The sequence below is a fragment of the Neofelis nebulosa genome, chromosome 15, assembly GCF_028018385.1.
Source record: "Neofelis nebulosa isolate mNeoNeb1 chromosome 15, mNeoNeb1.pri, whole genome shotgun sequence".
NCBI lineage: Eukaryota > Metazoa > Chordata > Mammalia > Carnivora > Felidae > Neofelis > Neofelis nebulosa.
In genome coordinates, this window is record NC_080796.1 from 51,291,208 (window position 1) to 51,313,671 (window position 22,464).

The 22,464-nt window shown below is 35.9% G+C and overlaps 1 protein-coding gene across 4 annotated transcripts in view; it reads right to left on the reverse strand.

Moving 5' to 3' along the window:
* CFH (complement factor H) overlaps positions 1-22,464 on the reverse strand; it is a 111,147-nt gene that overhangs the window by 15,769 nt on the left and 72,914 nt on the right. For all 4 annotated transcript variants that reach the window (XM_058700273.1, XM_058700276.1, XM_058700272.1 and 1 more), the window contains 4 exons: positions 19,862-20,056; positions 19,272-19,448; positions 3,132-3,314; positions 1,373-1,546 (listed from right to left, as the gene is read on the reverse strand). In XM_058700273.1, the coding sequence (XP_058556256.1) occupies positions 1,373-1,546; positions 3,132-3,314; positions 19,272-19,448; positions 19,862-20,056 (729 nt within the window). The remainder of the gene's footprint in view (positions 1-1,372; positions 1,547-3,131; positions 3,315-19,271; positions 19,449-19,861; positions 20,057-22,464) is intronic.

Below are 22,464 nucleotides of genomic sequence, written 5' to 3' on the forward strand. Positions count from 1 at the left end.
ATTGGCAAAGTAAATTTTATATGTGTCGTATAAAAATGAGGTGCTGGGTACCGCTTATACAGAGGAGCCACAGAAAATTTTACATATTAGGTTTTCTACACCCTCTAAATTCATAGGGGACCCTGAGATATATTAAGGCATTGAAGAGCAACATATGTACCCTGAAAATGTATTTGGAAGGTCAACTTGCTTACACTAGATCTGATTTTATAACTGACATTTATAAAATAAATGCTGTATTATTTTGTACTCCCAAAACAGAAACATATTCTTTCACATTAAAAAAAAAAAACCCTGATGCTACATTTTTAAAATTGCACTCAAATAAGATTAGTATTTTGTTTAATGTAAATGTAATAGGACAACCAGAACACTAGCAGACATTTCTAACAGTTTCTAAGAAACTATTAAAATAGCTTAATTTATATTGATTATATTATATTAGTACAGAAATCAAACTGAAAAATGAAACAAAATAAGGAACCATGTTCAAAGCCAAATAGTTAGGCATATTCTAGGCATCCTCAGTATTTATATAATACCCAATTATCTATTCTTATTAAACCTTTATACTATCTATTAAGAAATTATTGATTATTCTGATTCAATTCACGAATGTGTAAAATTATCCCTTCAAATTTGTCAAGTTTGTGACATTCGTGACATTCCCAAATAAAAATAAGCTAAATTCCTAAAATAAAGAGCTTCTCTCAGGGTCTGCAGAAATTAACACTCAAGGCAGAAGGTGTAAAAGCAGAAACTCAGGAGCAAAATAGCTGAGGAAATTGTAAGAAACTACAATTTTGGTTTTCTTATAGCATACACTCAAAGAACCCAGTTTTAAATAATATGATAGCCTGCATTTAGAATAACAAACAAAATTATTCTTTGTTTATAAACCTATCATGTATATATGGCCCATAGGAAACACTGTGTTAAAGAGAGATAATGGTCCTTGGGCTTTCAAACACCCTCTTCTCCCAGGTTACAGTAAATCAGAAGAAGACACCTTGATTTTAATCATGACTTCTTAAAACTTAATTAATTAATTATTTTTAGATGATTATTTGTTTTTGAGAGAGAGAGAGAGAGACAGAGTGTGAGTAGGAGGGGTGGAGAGAGAGAGTGAGACACAGAATTCGAAGCAGGCTTCAGGCTCTGAACTGTCAGCATAGAGCCCCACATGGGGCTTACACCCGAGAACTGTGAGATCAGGACCTGAGCCAAAGTCTGAGGTTCAACCCACTGAGCGACCCAGGTGCCCCCAAAATGACTTTAAATAATGCAAATTTGTTCAAATCGGGATATCTTAAACACGTTTTGTTAATTTTGTTAGTCCTGAAAAAAAAATACCTGGAAAAATGGTACTTACCATAACATACTGGTTTATGAGACCAACCATCGTTACCACACACTATTGAACCTGCGCGCCCATCTTGGCTTTTGTATCCATCGTGGCATTCATAGTCCAACGTGTCGTTGAGTTTAAACCACGTACCATTGCTTTTGGCTTTGGCATTCTCAAATGCTGGCATGTCACAAGATTCTAATGCATAACAGAATTGAAGATTTCAATTCTAATATTATTTAATGGACGATGTAATTAAGTCTCATCCCAAGGAGGTAAAAAAAACCTTTATCAATTAGCTTGTGCTAGTAAATTCAGTATCATATTAAATTAAGAATACCAGTGATAAATCATTGTCTTCAAAGTTACTCGAAATGAAAAAATATGTTTCTACACAGCATTTTCCTTATCACTTAAACACTCTGAAAAAATTTTTCTACGAACACTTTTCTCAATCAGTTATACTTATGTGTTTATGCCATGCTTGTAATCAAATAGGCCATTACAGGTGCATCATATTTTAACTAGCAGAGAGGAATAGGATTTGGTGAACTAAGATGCCACATTCACTAGCAAGGTGACAAACATTCCAGACAAAACTGGATCAGTTGAATACGATTGGTTTTCAAAAATGCAAGTAAATTTTTAAACATTCTATAAAACTCTACTTTAAAACATCATAATTTCTAAAGCTCACATGCTGATTTTCTTCCCCAAATATTTTCCTAATGGCTGTTCATTTTTCTAAACTTACCAAGATTGAATGGAGAGATAACTATTTTTATTATTAGTTATAAGACAGTAAAATGTTAAAAGTTTTAATTTTTGCTACAGTGTGTTCATAAAGATTAGGTAACTCATCTCAAATTTTATGCTGTGTTACAGAGCCAGCTACCTTAAAGCTTTAAAAAACAAAGCAAAACTATACTAGTGAAGAGAGACAGTGTGTTTCTCTTCCATAGTAAGTATTACAATGGATAACTAACTAACATTCAGTATAAAATGACTTTATATGGGAGCCACTTTTATCATTTTTTTTTGTGGCTAGTGCCCATAGTAAGCATGGAAATTGAAAAAAATAAGGAAATGAAAACAGTACAAATGGATATTCAAATATCCACTTCCTTTAAAGTGAATATGTAAATATAGGTTCAAAACTATCACTGTGTAGCTTTGGAGTATAAGATAAACTGAGGAAACTGTTCATAGAAATCTTCATAAACATCCAGGGACAGGGAAATCTTTCAACACAGCTGTATTTGGCACCATCTAGCAGTATTCCTTCTCCACTAACTAGATGTCTATGAACATTTTCTAAAGGAGAGGATTTTTAAAGTGGGCTACCCTGGAATGTCAACCATAAACTCCATACTTTAATTAAAATTCTGCACTATGGACCCACATCTTCACTTACAAACATTACTTTCATGTCTAGAAACAAAGATTCTGTCATCAAAGTCTGATCACCTAAAAGCAGGAATAGGCACAAATATATTTTGCCAGCCAAAAGTAAGTGAGTTTCCAGGAGAATACACATAAGGCTCCCTGACTCGTTTCCAAATCACAGGATGTTTTAAAGTGGAAAATAACGTAAACTGAAAGATGTCCTGCTACTACGCTGTATAAGTGATTACTCTTAAAAGGCAAAAAATTACATCTTTTTTCATTTATCTTTTCAAATGGGAATCATGTCAACCCCTCCCCCCAGAAAAGAATTAACTTAGAGTACACTTTGGTTCAATAGCCATCAGCATAATGAATAGGAACATAATAAATTACTCACTAATACATGTGGGTTGAGGTGACCATCCACTTTCCAGACATGTAACCTGTCCTGAAGTTTTACCATCTGGTGTTACATACCCTGGTTTACATTGATACTGTGTTTCTTTATTTAAGGAATATGTAGGCTCATATTCAGAAAAAAATCCATTTTCAATTGTTACCTCTGATTTTGAACATGTTTCTGAAAGGCAGAAAGTATAAGGAAAAGATAAGCATATAAATAAACATTTTTATAAAGATTCACTGTAACAACACAAAAATAAGGAGTCATTTACAAATGAAAACCGGGAAAAATCTGAATCATCTAAATTCCTGGGACAGAAAAAGTAAGCGACAAAGATACTAAATCAAAATAGTTCATTATTTTTTTCTCTTTGGAATGAAGCGACATTTAGAATACCCAGAATCCCTACTAGGAAATTATTATGAATCTGTTTGTCTAATGGATCTGGAATCCTACAGTGTGTCAGAGGTGTACCGGCAATAGGTCCTTTCCAGGCACTTGTTTTAAATATTGCCAACGCGGGGTCTCCTAAGCAACTCCAGTACTCAATTGGGGTATCCGAGATCAGGTGACGATCTCAGAGAAACTGCCACCATAGCTACCACAACTCTGAGAATCTGCAATGTTTGTCATCATAATTGGGTGCTTAAGACCATATGGATACGTGGAGTTCAATGAGTATGACACAGATCAGCACGTTCCTTCATGTTCTGAGACCAAAATGATGATTCCTCAAATTATGTGTAACGTGACTTGAAACAATAAACAAGACTTCTGTCATTTACAAAGTCTTCACAAAGTTCAGCTTTAGTTTTTAAATAACCCATGGATAAAGAAGAAATCAAAAGAGAAAATATGAGCTATATATTTTTTCATAATTGGTAATTTTATTCCTTCACTTGGGGTGCCTAGTACACTGGAAATGGGATACTAGGAATATTAAACACTCAGGATAAGGAGTAAAGTATATAATCTTATTTATTTATTAAAAAAATGTTTTTAAGTTTTTTTTTGAGAGAGAGAGGGAGACAAGAGTGTGAGCGGGGGAGAGTCAGAGAGAGGGAGACACAAAATCTGATGCACGTTCCAGGCTCTGGGCTGTCAGCACAGAGACCAATGTGGGACTTGAACTCCCATACCATGAGATCATGACCTGAGCCAGAGTTGGATGCTTAATCACTGAGCAACCCAGATGCCCCTGTAATCTTTTTGTTTTTAAAACATTAAATCTTTTGAATTGGATTATTAAAAAAATATTTTACATGAAAGTTTGTGAGATGATAATAACATAGTCTGAGAGGAAATTTTACTGTTATATACATATAATAGAAAAGAATACAGAATGAAAATCAATCATCAGAAAAAGAAAAGCAAACAAAACCCAACATACATATAAATTTGAAAAAACATAATAGTGTTAGTGAGATGATGGAAAGGGTGTTTTGTTTACACATTATTTGATTTATTTCTGTTCTAATCTTTAGTATTTCCTCCCTTCTTCTAAATTTGGGCTTAGTTTGCTCTTTTTCTAGTTCCTTGAGCTATAAACTTAGGTTGTTTATATACAATCTGCTATGTCAAGCTAAATTTTTTATGTTTATTTGTTTATTTTGAGAGAGAGAGAGCGCACACACACACACACACAAGTGCACATGTGCAAGCAAGGCAGGGGGGGGAGAGGGGGAGAGGGAGGGGGAGAGGGAGAGGGAGAGGGAGAGGGAGAGGGAGAGGGAGAGGGAGAGGGAGAGGGAGAGAGAGAGAAACCCAAGCAGGCTCTGTGCTGTCAGCTCAGAGTCCTACTGCGATGCTTGATCTCAAGAACCCAATCGTGAGATCATGATCTGAGTCAAAATCAAGAGTTGAACACATAACTGATGGAGCCACCCAGGCGCCCTGATCTTCTTTGTTAATGTAGACATTTATCATTAAAAATTTCCCTCTTTGCACGGCTTTTGCAACATCTCTGAATTTTGTTACACTGTTTTTGTTTTTATTTGTCTCAAAATATTTTTAAAAATTCTCTTGCTCTTTCCTCTTTGACCCTATTGTTGCTTGAGAGTGTATTTTCTTTCCACCTATTTGTGAATTTTCCCATTCTAGTTTTATCCCATCGTGACTGAAAAAGATAGTGCATACAATCTTTCATGTGCAGCAGAATGTACTCTTTCACTGTTAGGTTGAAAATTCCATATATATCTATTAGGTCCAAAAATGTTTATATTGTGGTTCAGTTCTTCAACTTCTTTCTTGCCTTTCTGTGTTGTATTTATTGTTCCAAGGGAGGTATTAAAGTCTCCTAATATTACTGTATTGCTGTCAATTTCTCCTCTTCACCTCTCTCCATATTGCTTTATATATTTATGAATTCCAATGTTGGTTCCACATCTGTTGAAAATTGTTACCATTTTCCTGATGAATGGACTCATTATTATTATATAACGATCTTCTTCATCTCTAGAGACAGTTTTAGATTAAGTCAGTTATTTTTTCTGACAGAAGTATAGTCACTCCATCATTCTTTGGTTGCCATTTGCATGAAATATCTTCTTCCATTCCTTCACTTTAGCCTATTGTGTCTTTAAATCTAAAGTGATTTCTTGGTTATTTTATTTTAAATCATTCAGGTACTCATTCCTTTTAATAGGTAAATTTAAATGATGTATATTTAAGGAATTACTGGTAGGTGAACACTTACTATTAACATGTGGCTAATTGTCTTCTGTTTTGCATCTGTTTTTTTCAATTTGCTCCTCTTTTGATGACTTCCTTTGTTATTTGATTATAGTTTACAGTTATTTACTTTGATTCTTATTATGCAGTACATTAGATCTCCAGAATTATTATTTTTTTTTTCCCAGAATTATTTATAACTGAAGGCTTACACGTTTGGACCAGCATCCACACCCACCACCGGTACAGAACTTCCATTCTACATTCTGCTTCTATGAATTTGATGTTTTCTTTTTTCTTTTTTGATTTCATATAGAAGTTTTATCATGAAGTATTTGCTATCTCTGGATTATTACACTTAACGTATTGTCCTCTAGGTTCAACCATGTTGTTGTGAATATCAAGATTTTCTTCTTTCTCATGGGTGAATAATATTCTATTGTCTGTGTGTGTGTGTGTGTGTATATATATATATATATGTATATATATATATATATATATATATATATATATATACACATACCTTCTTTATCCATTCATTTATCAGTGGATCCTAAGCAGGGTCCATTCCAAGCTCCACATGGCACTTGATCTCAAGACCGAGATCATGACCTGAGCTGAATCAAGAGTCTGATGCTTAACCAACTGAGCCACCCAGGAGCCATGTTCCTCAGTCTTGAATGTCCTCCTCCCTGGCATCCTTATTTCCATGACTCCCATCCAACCTTCAAAGCCTACCCAAGATGCCATCATGACCCTGACAGATTTGGCTCTCTTCATTCCACCTCTTACAAACAAACTCCCCAACCCAATCCCACTCCAGACTCTCATTCCAACTTGGAATTCTTGTCTCCTCTAAATGATCCTGTAGTCTCTCTTTTGCTTGCCTCCATCACAATGCTTTATATAGTAAAATACAATATGTTGATGAAATACAATAATCATTCCTTTTGTTTTCCTCACTAAATGGCCTTTTGGTAAATGCTAGTCCTAATGCCTGGCACTTAGCAGGCACTTAGCAGTCACTTAAAAAGTGACCATGGGATGGGCAAATAAATGAATGAAAGAATGAATGGATGAATATGAAGCTCTTTTGGAACCTTTCCATTATATCTGCAGATTGCAGGCAACCCATGGGAAGAGCACAGTGGACGGTAACCAATGTAAAAGGTAAGACATGAGAACACATGTGCAGTGATCTCAAAGCTCTACTGCATGAACCCAAGAAACTCTGCTATCTGTAACTCCATTGTACCTCTTGTCTACATGTCTTAATTTTGAATTTATGCCATTAATTTTGAAGTCAGGAATCATTTTAATTTTGTTCAAAAAGGCTTTTGGGAGCCTTTGAAGGAACAATTCTATAATCACTTTCCTATCTATTACATTTTTGGTCAACATGGTTTGAGAAAATTGGCTCTCTCAGTTAAAATGTCCAAACACAGAAAAGTGCTCTTTCAAATATTTTTACCCCTTTCCTTTTGTTCTTTTTTTGTGATTTTTTCCTAAAATATAGCACTTTTTACCTCAATTACATCATCTCTTATTTATGCACCATATTCTGAAACTAAAGTTGTTAAGATATGGGTAAAGTGCACATCAGGTAAGTGAGCACAGGATAGACCGGTTGGGAAAATCTTACATCCTGCGCTGGTAGGGGATGGTGTGCGGGGTGAGGGGGGAGGCATAACTGGGATGAAGGAAAAGTGCAAAGGTTGTAGAACAATGAGGGATTGGGCAAAGAAAAGTGGATCGATGTAGACTTTGGCAGAAGCCCTAGCAATCAAAGGCCAAAGATGAAGAACCTACTAATTTATGTGTCATTGGGGGACTTAGTTTCAGCTAAGAACAATTTCAGCAATACTTAGTAATTCAGTTCTAGTTTAACATTATATGCAGGCAGGAGAGTAGCATATGGATTCTCTAGATATGTCTACATTCAAAATAAGGCTTGCTGTGGCACACCTCTCCCTCTTGTGACACTACTGGGGCATCTGCTCTGACCCTTCGCATGGCGCTCACTGTCAACTTTCACCCATCAGATCTCCCCTCCCCAGGGCCACCTCACCTTCCAGAGTTCCTTAGTCCCCTTCTTCACCTTCATCATCTATTTCTACCTTTCCTCACTGAAATTGTAATAGAGAACTTTTCAGCTTATAATGATTCACAGTAAATTGCAGTAAATACTATTGGATTTTACTATTCTAAAGTATTTATTCACAGTGTTTGTTATTCCACATAAATTTCAGGTTTGTTGAATCTAGTAATATCAATACATTTCTTTTTTTTCTTTTTTAAAAAACATTTTCTTTTTTCTTTTTTTAAATAGAATTTATTTTTTTAATGTTCATTTATTTATTTTGAGAGAGTGCAGTGGAGGGAGAGAGGGGGAGAGGGGGAGAGGGGGAGAGGGGGAGGGAGGGAGAGGGAGGGAGAGAGAGAGAGAGAGAGAGAGAGAGAGAGAGAGAGAGAGAATCCCAAGCTGGCTCCCAGTTGTCAGCACAGAGCCTGCTGTGGGGCTCAATGCCACAAACTGTGAGATCATGACCTGAGCTAAAATCAAGAGTCAGATGCCTAACCTACGGAGCCACCCAGGTGCCCCTACTACATTTCAAAGAAGAGAGGATACTGAAGGCAATTGGGCCACTGCACAACTTTAAATCACACCATATAGGTAAACATCACACAACTATTTCTAAAAACTGGAGTTTTCTTGACGGCAGAAGGCGAATTCCTATTTATCATATTGGCATTGAAACACAGGGTTCAGGATTAAACGCCACTACCTCAAGTTTTCTGGATTACATAAGTATGTATAACATTCATACACATCTTTATAAAATAGTACTTTTAATTAATTTATAAATAATTCTTACGATTGATAATGTCAATTTTTTTTTTCCATTTTAGGGTTAACTCTAAAATTGGAAACCATCTTGTACTTGAAACAATATACAAAAAATTGTTTTACTTTGTTTTCTGATAGAAGAGAATCTCTCTAGCTTTGATCTATATTTTAGGTCCTGAAAGATTATTTTTGGCCCTTGAAACCTCCAGAATTAGGTAACACCCACATCTCATGAAAACTTATTTTAATTTCTCTTTCTGATAGTTCATTATTAGTGTTCAGAAATACAGCAGATTTTTGTATGTTGATTTTGTATCCTACAACTTTACTGAATTCATTTATTAATTCTAACAGGTTTTGTTGTTGTTGTTGTTGCTGTTGTTGTTGTTGTTGTTGTTGTTGTGGAGTCTTTAGTGTTTTCCCTAAAGAATACATCATATGCACACAGAGCTAATTTTACTTCTTTATTTATTTTTTATTTTTATGTTTTACATTTATTTATTTTTGAGAGACAGAGAGAGACAGAGCACAAGTCGGGGAGGGGCAGAGAGAGAATGAGACACAGAATCTGAAGCAGGCTCCAGGCTCTGAGCTGTCAGCACAGCACCCAATGTGGGGCTCGAACCCACGAACTGTGAGATCATGACCTGAGCATAAGTCGGATGCTTAACCGACTGAGTCACCCAGGTGCCTCTTTACTTCTTTATTTCTTATTTGGATACATTTTATTTCCCTTTTTCAACACTGATGAGAGTGGGTATCTTTGTATTTTTCCTGATCCTTGAGGAAAGCTTTTAGCTTTTCATCAAATGTGATGTTAGTTATGGGCTTCTTATTTATGGTCTTCATTATGTTGATGTACATTTCTTCAATACCTAATTGTTGTCAGTTTTTATCATAAATGGATGTTGAATTGTGTCAAATGCTTTTTGTGTATCTATCTGGATGATTATATGATTTTTACCTTTAATTTTGTTAATGTGCTATATCATATTACTGATTTAAATCTGTTGAATCACCCTTGAGTCCCATAGATAAACCCAACTTCATCATGGTGTGTGAATCTTTTAATGTGCTATTGAATTCAGTTTGTTAACATTTTGTTGAGCATTTCAATATTTATGTTTATCAGTGATGTCGGGTATAATTTTTTTTGTAGCATCCTTGTCTGGTTTTGGTATTAAAGTTAATCTATTTTTGGAAGTGCTCTCCCTCAAAATTTTGGAGTTTTTAAATAAAAATTGGTGTTAAATCTTCTGTTAATTACCAGTGAATACTTCTGGTCCCAGACTTTTCTTTGAGGAGATATATTAAATTAATTATTCAGTGTTGTTACTTGTTACTGGTTTGTTCAGATTTTCCATTTCTTAATGATTTTGTCTTGTCAGTTTTATATTTCCAGGAACTTATCCCTTCTCTGTCATCCAATTTGTCAGTGTGTAATCATTTATGGTGGTCTCTTATGAACATTTGCATTTCTGTGATATCAGTTGAATATCTTCAATTTCATTTCTATTTTATTTATGCGATCTCTCTTTTTAATTAGTTAATCAGCTTAGGTTTGTCAATTTTGTCTACATTTTGAAAAAGGTAGGTATCTATTTTGTTGACTTTTTGGTCTTTATTTCATATATTTCTGCTCTGATTTCTGTTATTTCCTTCTTTCTGCTAATTTTAGGCTTAGTTTTTTCTTCTTTTCCAAGTTTTTTAATGAAAAAAATTTCATTTTATTTGTTAGACAGACATCACAAGTCAGCGTAGGGAGGGGTAGGAGAGAGAGAATCTGAAACAGTCTCTACCCTCACGTGCGGAGCACTATGTGGGGTACAAGCCCATGATCCTGGATCATCGCCTGAGCAGAAATCAAGAGTTGGACACTCAACCAACTCAGCTACCCAGGTACCCCCTTCTTTTACTAGCTTTTTGATGTATACAGTTTGATTGTATATTTGAGATCATTTCTTTTTTTACTGTAGGCATGCATTACTAGAAACACCTCCCACAGAAGTGCCTTTGTATGTGAAGCAGGTTTTTCTTTCTTGTTGCTTTCAAAATTTTTTGTACTGTATTTTTTTTCTAGATTGACTGTATGTATGTATGTATTTAAGTTTTCATTTTAACACCGGTTGGCTGACACACAGTGTTATATTAGTTTCAGGTATGCAGTATAGTGATTCAACAATTCCATACATCACCTAGTGCTCATAGTGACAAGGATACTCTTTCATCTCCGTCACCTATTTCACCCATCCCCTCTGCCCGCTTTCTCCCCTCTGGTAACTATCATATTGTTCTCTACACTTAAGACACTTAAGAGCCTTTTTTTTTTTTTGGTCTCTCTCTCTCTCTCTCTCTCTCTCTCTCAAATTTCCTCCCTTTGCTCATCTGTTTTGTTTCTTAAATCCCACATATGACTGAAATCATATGGTATTTGTCTTTCTCTGACAGACTTATTTTGCCTAGCATTATACTGTCTAGTCCATCCAAGTTGTTGCAAATGGCAAGATTTCATTCTTTCTTATGGCTGAATAACAGTCCATTTATCTTTATCTATTCACCAATTGGTAGACACTTAGGCTGCTTCCATATCTCGGTTATTGCAAATAATGCTGCAATAAAGATAGGGGTGTGTGTATCCCTTTGAATTAGTGCTTTTGTATTCTTTGGGTAAATACCCAGGAGTGTGATTGCTGGATATTACAGCAATTCTATTTTTAACCTTTTGAGGAACCTCCATACTATTTTCCAGAGATGCTGCACCAGTTTGGATTCTTGCCAACAGTGCAAGATGGTACCCCTTTCTCCACATCCTCACCAACACCTGTGAGGTGACATCTTATTGTTTTTTTGGTTTGTATTTCTCTGATGATAAGTGCTAATGAGTATCATTCATGTGTCTATTGTCCATCTGTATGTCTTCTTTGGAGCAATATCCGTTCATGTCTTCTACCCATTTTTCATTGGATTATCAGGTTTTGGGGTGTTGAGTTTTAGAAGTTCTTTATATATTATGGATACTACCCTTTACCAGACATGTCATTTGTAAATATCATCTCCCATTCCATAGGTTGCCTTTTAGTTCTGTTGATTGCTTCCTTTGTTGTGCAGAAGCTTTGTAGTTTAATGTAGTCCCAATAGTTTCTTCTTTTTTGCTTTTGTTTCCCTTGCCACGGGTGATCTATCTAGAAAGCTGTGGCTGATGTCAGAGAAGTGACTGCCTGTACTCTCTTCCAGGAATTTTTATAATTTCAGGTCTCACATATAGGTCTTTAATCCAGTTTGAATTTATTTTTGTGTATGGTGTAAGAAAGTGGTTCAGTTTCATTCTTTTGCATGTTGCTGTGGAGTTTCCCCAACATCGTTTGTTGAACAGAATGTCTTTTTCCCACTGGATATTCAATCCAGCTTTGTTAAAAATTAATTGAGTGTATAATTGTAGGTTTATTTCGATACTCTGGTTTCTCTTCAGATCGAATTGTAGGTTTATTTCTGGGTTTTCCATTCAGTTCCATTGATCTATATGTCTATTTCTGCCCCAGTACCATATGCTCTTGATCACTATCTTTGTAATATTAATTTGAAGTCCAGAATTATGATGCCTCCAGCTTTGCTTTTCTTTTTCAAGATTGATTTGGCTAACCAGGGCCTTTTGTGGTTCCATACACATTTTAGGCTTGTTTGTTCTAGGTCTATAAAAAATGTCGTTGGTATTTTGGTAGGGGTTGCATTGATTGTGCAGATTGCTTTGGGTTTTGTAGACATTTTAACGAAATTTGTTCTTCCAGCCCATGAACATGGGATGCCTTTCCATTTTCTTTGGGTTGTCTTCAACTTCTCTTATCAGTGTTCTATAGTTTGTAGAGTACAGATCTGTCACCTCTTTGGTTAGGTTTATTCCTAGGTAGCTTATTATTTTTATTGCAGTTGTAAATGGGACTGTTTTCTTAATTTGTCTTTCTGCTACTTTATTATTGTTATACAGAAATGCAACAGATTTCTGTGCATTGATTTTGTATCCTATAGCTTTTCTGAATTCACTTCAGTTCTAGCACGTTTTGGTGGAGTCTTTTGGGTTTTCTGTATAAAATATTATGTCATCTGCAAATAGTGAAAGGTTTACTTCTTCCTTACCGAGTTGAATGCCTTTTATTTCTTTTTGTTCTAGTTGCTGTGGCTAGGACTTTCAGTACTTTATTGAGTAAAAGTGGAAGAGTAGACCTCCTCGTCTTGTTATGTCTTGTCTTGTTCCTGATCTTGGGAGGAAAGCTCATAATTTTCCCCCATAAAGATGATGTTAGCTGTGGGTTTTTCATGTATAGCCTTTATTATGTTAAGATATGTCCCCTCTAACCCTACTTTGTTGAGATCTTTTATCACGAATAGATGTTATAGTTTATCAAATGGGTTTTTTGGTATATGTTAAAATGATCATATGGTTTTCATCTTTTCTTTTATGGCTGTGATTTGGTTGATGTGATGTGTCACACATTGATTGGTTTGTGAATATTGAACCATCCTTGCAACTCAGGAAGAAATCACCGGGTATAAGTCGTAAACAGACATGACTTGATTGTGGGGAATAATTTTTTAAAATTTATTGTTGGATTCGGATTGCTAGTATTTGTTATGCATTTTCGCATCTATACTCATCAGAAATGTTGACATATACTATAGTTCTCTTATTTTGTGGTGGCTGTATCTGGCTTGGTATCAGGGTAGTGCTGCTTCATAGAATGAATTTGGGAGTTTTTCCTTCTTTTCTTTTTCTTCTTTTTTTTGGAGTAGTTTGAGAATAGGCATTAACTCTTATTTATTTATTTATTTATTTATTGCTGGTAATTGATCTGTTCAATTTTCTTTCTTTCTTCCTTTTTTTTTTTTTGAATATAAACATGGCAAGGTTTATTTGGGGAACTCCCAAATTCTTTTTTTTTAATATGAAATTTATTGACAAATTGGTTTCCATACAACACCCAGTGCTCATCCCAACAGGTGCCTTCCTCAATACCCATTCCCTCTCCACCCTCCCTTCCCTCACACCCACCATCAACCCTCAGTTTGTTTTCAGTTTTTAAGAGTTTCTTATGTTTTGGCTCCTTTCCTCTCTAACCTCTTTTTTTTGCTTCCCCTCCCCCATGGTCTTCTGTTAAGTTTCTCAGGATCCACATAAGAGTGAAAACATATGGTATCTGTCTTTCTCTGTATGACTTATTTCACTTAGCATAACATTCTCCAGTTCCACCCACGTTGCTACAAAAGGCCATATTTCATTCTTTCTCATTGCCACGTAGTATTCCATTGTGTGTATAAACCACAATTTCTTTACCCATTCATCAGCTGATGGACATTTAGGCTCTTTCCATAATTTGGCTATTGTTGAGAGTGCTGCTATAAACATTGGGGTACAAATGCCCCTATGCTTCAGCACTCCTATATCCCTTGGGTAAATTCCTAGCAGTGCTATTGCTAGGTCATGAGGTAAATGTATTTTTAATTTTTTGAGGAACCTCCACACTGTTTCCCAGAGCGGCTGCACCACTTTGCATTCCCACCAACAGTGCAAGAGGGTTCCCGTTTCTCCACATCCTTGCCAACATCTATAGTCTCCTGACTTGTTCATTTTAGCCACTCTGACTGGCGTGAGGTGGTATCTGAGTGTGGTTTTGATTTGTATTTTCCTGATGAGGAGCGACACTGAGCATTTCATGTGCCTGTTGGCCATCCGGATGTCTTCTTGAGAGAAGTGTCTATTCACGTCTTCTACCCATTTCTTCACTGGATTATTTGTTTTTCAGGTGTGGAGTTTGGTGAGTTCTTTACAGATTTTGGATACTAGCCCTTTGTCCGATATGTCATTTGCAAATATCTTTTCCCATTCCGTTGGTTGCCTTTTCGTTTAGTTGATTATTTCCTTTGCAGTGCAGAAGCTTTTTATCTTCATGAGATCCCAATAGTTCATTTTTGCTTTTAATTCCCTTGCCTTTGGAGATGTGTCAAGTAAGAAATTGCTGCAGATGAGGTCAGAGAGGTTTTTTCCTGCTTTCTCCTCTAGGGTTTTGATGGTTTCCTGTCTCACATTCAGGTCCTTTATCCATTTTGAATTTATTTCTGTGAATGGTGTAAGAAAGTGGTCTAGTTTCATCCTTCAGCATGCTGCTGTCCAGTTCTCCCAGCACCGTTTGTTAAAGAGATTGTCTTTTTTCCATTGGATATTCTTTCCTACTTTGTCAAAGATTAGTTGGCTATACGTTCGTGGGTCTAGTTCTGGGGTTTCTATTCTATTCCATCGGTCTATGTGTCTGTTTTTGTGCCAATACCATGCTGTCTTGATGATGACAGCTTTGTAGTAGAGGCTAAAGTCTGGGATCGTGATGCCTCCTGCTTTGGTCTTCTTCTTCAAAATTACTTTGGCTATTCAGGGCCTTTTGTGGTTCCATATGAATTTTACGATTGCTTGTTCTAGTTTCGAGAAGAATGCTGGTGCAATTTTGATTGGGATTGCATTGAATGTGTAGATAGCTTTGGGTAGTATTGACATTTTGACAATATTTATTCTTCCAATCCATGAGCATGGAATGTTTTTCTATTTATTTATATCCTCTTCAATTTCCTTCATATGCTTTCTATAGTTTTTGGCATACAGATCTTTTACATCTTTGGTTAGATTTATTCCTAGGTATTTTATGCTTCTTGGTGCAATTGTGAATGGGATGAGTTTCTTTATTTGTCTTTCTGTTGCTTCATTATTAGTGTATAAGAATGCAACTGATTTCTGTACATTGATTTTGTATCCTGCGACTTTGCTGAATTCATGTATCAGTTTTTGTTCCTGTTCAGTATTTGTTCCTGTTTCAGTTTTGGTAGTTTATGTTTCTAGGAGTTTATCCATTTATTCCAGATTGTCCAGTTTGTTAGCATATAGTTTTTCACAATATTCTCTTATAGTTGTTTGTATTTCTGTGGTGTTGGTTGTTATTTCTCCTCTCTTATTTGTGATTTTATTTATCTGGGTCCTTTCTCTTTTCTACTTGATACGTCTGGCTAGCAGTTTGTCATTTTATTAATTGTTTCAAAGAATCTGCTCCTGTTTTCTTCGATCTGCTCTGTCGTTTGTCTAGTTTCTACATCATTTATTTCGGCTCTAATCTGTATTATTTCCTTCCTTCTGCTTTTTGGCGTTTTGTTTGTTGTTGGTTTCTAGCTTAAGTGCCAGGTTAGGTTGCTTATTTGATTTTTTTCTTGCTTATTGAGGTAGACCTGTATTATGGTAATTTCCCTCTTAGAACAGTTTTGCTGTGTCCCACAGGTTTTGAATTGCTATGTTTTCATTTTCACTTGTTTCTATGTAATTTTTTTCCTTTTATTTCCTGGTTGACCCATTCATTGTTTATTAGCGTGTATTTTCACTTCCGTGTATTTGTGTCCTTTTCAGATTTGTGTGTGTGTGTGTGTGTGTGTGGTTGACTTATAGTTTCATAGCACTGTGTTCTGAAAAGATTCATGGTGCGACTTTGATCTTTTTGAATTTGTTGAAGCATGTAATATTTATACACCCAACTTATGACTCCACAACATAAAAGTTGTATCTTCTTGTTGGGTTGTCCCCTTTATTATTATGTAGTGTCCTTCTATGTCTCTTATTACATTCTTTGTTTTAAAGTCTACTTTCTTCAATATAAGTATTGCTACTCCAACTTCTTTTCACATCCATTTGCACAATAAATATTCTACATCCCCTCACTGTCAATCTCCAGTCAATCTGTAGTTGTCTTTTGGTCCAAAATTATTCTTTTGTAGGCAGTATACAGATGGGTCTTGTTTTTTTCATTCCGTCACCCTATGTCTTTTGATTAGAGCATTTAAACCGCATACATTCAAAATAATTTTTGACATGCATTTATTTTCATTGTATTACTTGTTTTGTGGTTGTTTCTGAAGATTTTCTCTGATCATTTCTTCTCTTTCTCTCTTTCATAGTTTGATGGGGGTTTTTTAGTGATATTTTGTATTTCTCTCTCTTTATTCTTTGCATATTCATGAGTGATTTTTGATTTGTGGTCACCATTAGGTTTGTATATAACATTTTTTGTATATAGCAGTCTTTATTAAGTTGGTGGTCATAAGTTTGAACCCAAACAATACTCCTCTCTTCTCCAGGTATATGGTGTCATATGTTATATGTTACATCCTTTTATTCTGTGAGTTCCTTGACTGAAATTTGTTTACAGAAATATTCATCTTGAGTGCTTTTGTGTTTCCTACCTTCATACTGTCACTTTTGGTCTCTCCTCTCCACTCAAAGAGTCCTCCTTAATATTTCTTGCAGGTCTGGTTTAGTGGTCATGAACTTCACTGGTTTTGTGTGTCTTGGAAACTCTCCTATTATGAATAATAGCCTTGCTAGATGGAATATTCTTGGCTGGATAGAGTACGTTTCCCATTCAGCACTTTGAATATATCATTCCACTCCCGTCTGGCTTGGAAAGTTTGTGCTGAAAAATGCTCTCATGGCCTTATGGGTTTTCCCTTGCATGTGACTGCCTTTTTTTCTTTTTTTTTTTGTTCTTGCTATTATAATTTTTTCTATATCCCTATGTTTTGCCAATTTAGTTAAAATATGTCTTGGTGTGGTTTGCATTTGTTGATTTTATTGGGGGTTCTCTGCCTTCTGTATCTGGATATCTGTTTCCTCCTTCACATTAGGGAACTTTTCTGCTATTAATTCTTCAAATAAATTTTCTGCCATGTTTTTTCTTTCTTCTTCTTCTGGGACTACTCTAATATGAATGTTGTTATGTTTGATGGAGTTCTGACTCCCTGAATGTATTCTTATTTTGCACCATTCTTTTTTCTCTTTGTTTGGTTTGATTACTTTCCATTACACGGTCTTCTAGGTCATTAATTTGTTCCTCTACTTATTCCAGCCTGCTGTTCATTCCATCAAGTGTGCTTCTAATTTTGTTTGGTGAATCCTTTATCTCTGCTATGTTATTCCTTATCTCTTTATTAAGAGTCTCACTCATGTCTTCCACTTTTTTTCTCAAGTCCAGTGAGTATCTTCATAATTTTTACTTTAACTATCTATTAGGCATGTTACCTATATCTGTTTCACTTAGATCTCTGGCACTGGCCTTGTACAGATCTTTCTTCTTTCACAGATCATTTTTCTGTTTTCGCATTTTGTCTAAGTTTCTGTGCCTGCTTCTCTGTATTAGGAAAGTCAGCTACTTTTCCTGTTCTTGAGGCTAATGGCCTTATGAAAAAGAGGTTCTGTCGTGCCCTGAGGTGTCGCGATCCCTCTTCCCCAAGGCCTGGCACTTCAGGGAGTGTCTTCAATGTGTGTTGTGTTCACACTGCTCTTGTGTCCTGATCGCTTTGTCCTTCATGCCCCTCATCTGCAGAGGCTCTCTTTGCCTGTGTGGGCAGTGTTTGGTCTCTGGCCTGAATGTGGTGAGTTTTAACTTGGTGTGCTCTGGTCTGCTTGTGAGATGAGACTTCTCGCCACTGCTGCTGGAATCATGGCACCCCAAACACCCAGGTTGGGAGATGAGGTGTGGGCAGGGATTTGGTCTGGGCTTTTGGGGTTGGGGGCCACCTGTGCTGGGACTGAGGCCAAGTGTGACTGGGAAGGGTGATTCCACTGGAGCATGGGGAGGCAGGGCGTGGTAGAAGCAAGTTAGAGAGCAAGTGTGGGTCCTGTGCTGGTTCCCAAAGGTGACCATGTCTATATGCTGAAGGGCAGGGGAGGGAAATGGTACCTACCAGTTCCTTTGTTCCCAGAGGGGTCTCTGTGAAGGCTGCCTTTCTGCAATATTCTCCAAGGTGAGCAAATAACCTCCCCACTGTGTTCTCCAAGTGCTCTTCAGATTGCTGTTTCCATGCTGTATATCCACAGGCTCTTTGCTTGCCTTTTCTCCAAGAGCAGCCTCAATGCTGTTTGAACTCTCCCAGGGCCAAGTACACTGTCCTTATAATACCCTAGGCTTTAAGCCCCACTGATTGCAAAGCTCACAAAATTTGCCCCCTCGCCCTTTGCAAACCAATTGCTATGGAGATTCGTTTTCTCGTGTGTGGTGCTCACCTGTGTTTCAGTCTGTCTCTCACCATTCCCTCTGACCACTACTCCTTTCCCACCTCAATGTTCACAATCTGTTTCTTCTCAGTTTGGGAAAGAAAACTGAATCTCTACACATCTTACTTCATTGATATGGCTTGTTCTCTACCTTCAGTTGCAGAATTTATTCTGCTGGTCTTTAGGTTAATTTCTAGGGTATTTAGGATGATTTGATAGTTATCTAGGTGTATTCATGGGATGAGGCAAGCCTAGGATCCTCCTACACCGCCACATCTACCTCCTTCCTCTTGTGTCCCCCTATATTAGAGGTTTCTTCCTTGTACTTCCATTACTGTTTTCTTGACTAATGCCTATCAGTAAACATTTATTTTGCTATACATGTATCAAGAAATTTGTATATCCACTCATACACACTTGGAAAAAAGAAAACTAAGTAGTTCCATAGGGGAGATAAGAAAGTTGTTATAAATATTTTGTTACAGTCCATCTAGATGAGGCTTAGAAAAGCATAATACACTGGGATCTCAGATCATTTACTTACTGAGAGGAATGCATTCAGGAGGAGGGAACCAGCCATCCTCTGTACAGGTCATTACAGTCTGCTCATTTTGAAGACTGTGGCCAGAATTGCAATTAACAATTACATTTTCACCTTGTACATATTTAACTCCTTGTTTTGGATACTCTCCATTTTTCAAATGATTGAAGATACATTGTCCTAAAAATAATGAAAATAAGAAACAAAAATTTTTTAAAACCCATAAGTTCAGTGAAAATAGCCAATTAAAAGTTATTTGTACAAAATTTAAACTCATGTATAAGTATCCAAAATTAAAGCTACTACCAAATGCTGGAAAAAAAATCAATGTTAAATATTATTTATCTTCAGGGTTATAATTAAGTCCTTGTAAATGATATAGCTATTTTCAGAAAGCCTTTATCTTTATCTTTAGTGTGATTTTTATGAAGAACTCTTCATAAAAGGAAAAACTCATATTGGTATTTTTGCTCATAACATTCATCCTTTGGCTTTATGTTAGTCACACTAAGCTTAATTATATTCACTTATGTGTTTTCCCCCCTCTACTATTTGAAATATTTATACATATACAATTATAAAGGTTGACTTACTGCGGCATGGTACTGCTGGTGACCATCCTTCTTGTGTGCAATGAATATGTTCCCAGGGCTTTTGTGAAACAGTCACAAAATTTTGATCACAGGAATACCAATATTTTTCTCCTACACGTACTGGAAAGTTTTGTCTATAGTTACTTTCATGGTGTAGACTACCATGTTTTATTTCTGGAAAATCACAACGATACCCTTGCAATAAAAACAAAACAAACAAAAACAGTATAAATGATGTTTTACCTTAAGAAAAAAATCAGATGGGAAATGAATTGTTTCACTGATGAATTATATCCTCTTATTAGTCTAATTTCACTCATTGCATCAGGTTTTCTAGGACAAGAGAAGTTATAAAATTCAGATGACTGGGATATGCTAATGAAGTTAAAATTATATCTTGTGGGTCATATGATATAGAAACTTGTATGAAGACTCTTCATAAATAAAACTCTACAGATCTATTTGGGTATGTATATGATCTACTGACTATGTATATCCTAGCCCTGGTATGTAAATGAGCAACTTGTTCGAGAGATGAAAGTATAGATTTTATTCCTAAGATCATCTATCTTCTTTATTTTCTTTTCTGCTCTCATCAGAAATCAGAGCCCTGCCTTTTCTTCTCAGACCAACTCAGTGTAGGGAAACAGTGCGGTTTTTTTTTTTTTAGATAAACATTCATTAATTTACTTTTCTATTTATTCAAATAGTGTAAGAAATATAGAGAAACACATTTTCCATTCATCGCATTATACAGAAAACTAACCTTCTAATTAAGCCTGAAACCAATCATCAAGGAAAGTTTTCATTTAATCAGACAAATGAACTAGGACTATTTCTTAATATTCAAATAGTTAAGATTACAGTAAACATTTGATTGTTATTTCTAATATTAATTGGAGAATGCAGTGTTTTAAAGTATGTCACATGTGTCTCAGAATATATATAACATATATTATGTACATGAAGTGATTTAAAATGTCATTCATAGTATGTCATAGTATTTAAGGTTTATATGGCACACATATATGGCATATATATCATATATAATGTGGCATATGTTTTAACATGTACACATCATGTATATGAGGTGTTTGTAACATGTCATATATATCATAATATATATATATTTTTGAATACAAGTGAACATTTAATGCAACCATAGTTCAATTCTTTTTAAACACCAAAATGTCGTATTGTAATTGAGGTATAATATAGTTGCATTTTATTGAGTTTCTTATATATGGAATATTTTTGACACATGTTTAAGTGTTATGCTGTTTATAACACATTTATATATAATATTTCCCAGAAAAAATTTCCGTTTTCATTTGATGATTTAGAGATAATCTAGTACTTTTAATACCATACCAGTATTAGTTTTTTCCCCACAAAATGATTCTATTACAAGAACTGTTGTGCAACACACGAAAAAAAGTTCCAAACACACACACACACACACACACACACACACACACCCCAAGTATTCATTATCATCTTCATCTTCCTTTTTTTTTTTTCAAGGTTTATTTACTTATTTTGAGAGAGAGAGAGAGAGAGAGAGAGAGAGAGAGAGAGAGAAAGAGACAGAGCATGAGCAGGGGAGGGGCAGAGAGAGAGGGAGCCTGAAGCAGGCTCCAGGCTCCGAGCTGTCAGCACAGACAGCCCCACAGATGTGGGGCTCAAACCCAGAAACCGTGACCTGAGCCGAAGTCAGACGCTTATCCGGCTGAGCCACCGAGGTGCCCCTCATCTTCATCCTTCTAAAGTACACTGGTAACATTTTCTTTCTTGTTTGATTAAAGTTTCCAGTAGTTTCAGCAGACTTATGTAGATTATACACCTGGAATACTTGATATACTGATGTTTTTCTTTAGTAAAGATTTGTATATGATACCTTCTCTAGATATAGATTCTTGGCCTCCAGTTTATAGCTCTCGTTGATAAATTTTTTCCACCACATTTTTGAAGCTTCCAATATTGAGATCAATTGTTCATTTAGTCTTATTCCACTTAAGTAACCTTCTAGGTATTTTTCTCCACTACTCTTTGACGATTTAGATGAACTTCTCTTTATCCTTGGATGATGAATTTCATCATGATACATCCCAGATGAGTGTCATTTAACAATCATTCTACCTTGCGCAAACTTCACTGTTTGGATTTGCAAGAGTAGAGTCTTAAAGAACTCAAATAAATTGGTGTAAAATTGTAAAGGAGAGATTTGAACCCTGGTGGTCTGATTTTAGAACAAATCTGGTTATCCACCTATTATGGGTTTTCAAAGGATATCAGTTAGGAGTTAAGATGGTGGAGAAGTAGGGGGACCAAGACTTCACTTGTCCTTGTTTGAACTTGTTTGAACACAGCTGTTTTGGGGTCAGAACACTTGGAACACCCAGGAAATCTATCTGCAGAGTGACAGAAAAATCTGCACAGGTGGAGGGAGACAGCTTGGTGTGACAGACATGTGTGTATGTGAATTGGGAGAGATAAAACAGCATGGGTACAGAGGGGAGGGATCCCCTTCTGTGGACAGACAAAAGGGAGAAATATAGAAGCTGTGGATTGTGCTATTGTGTTAGGACAAGAGAAAGACCTTT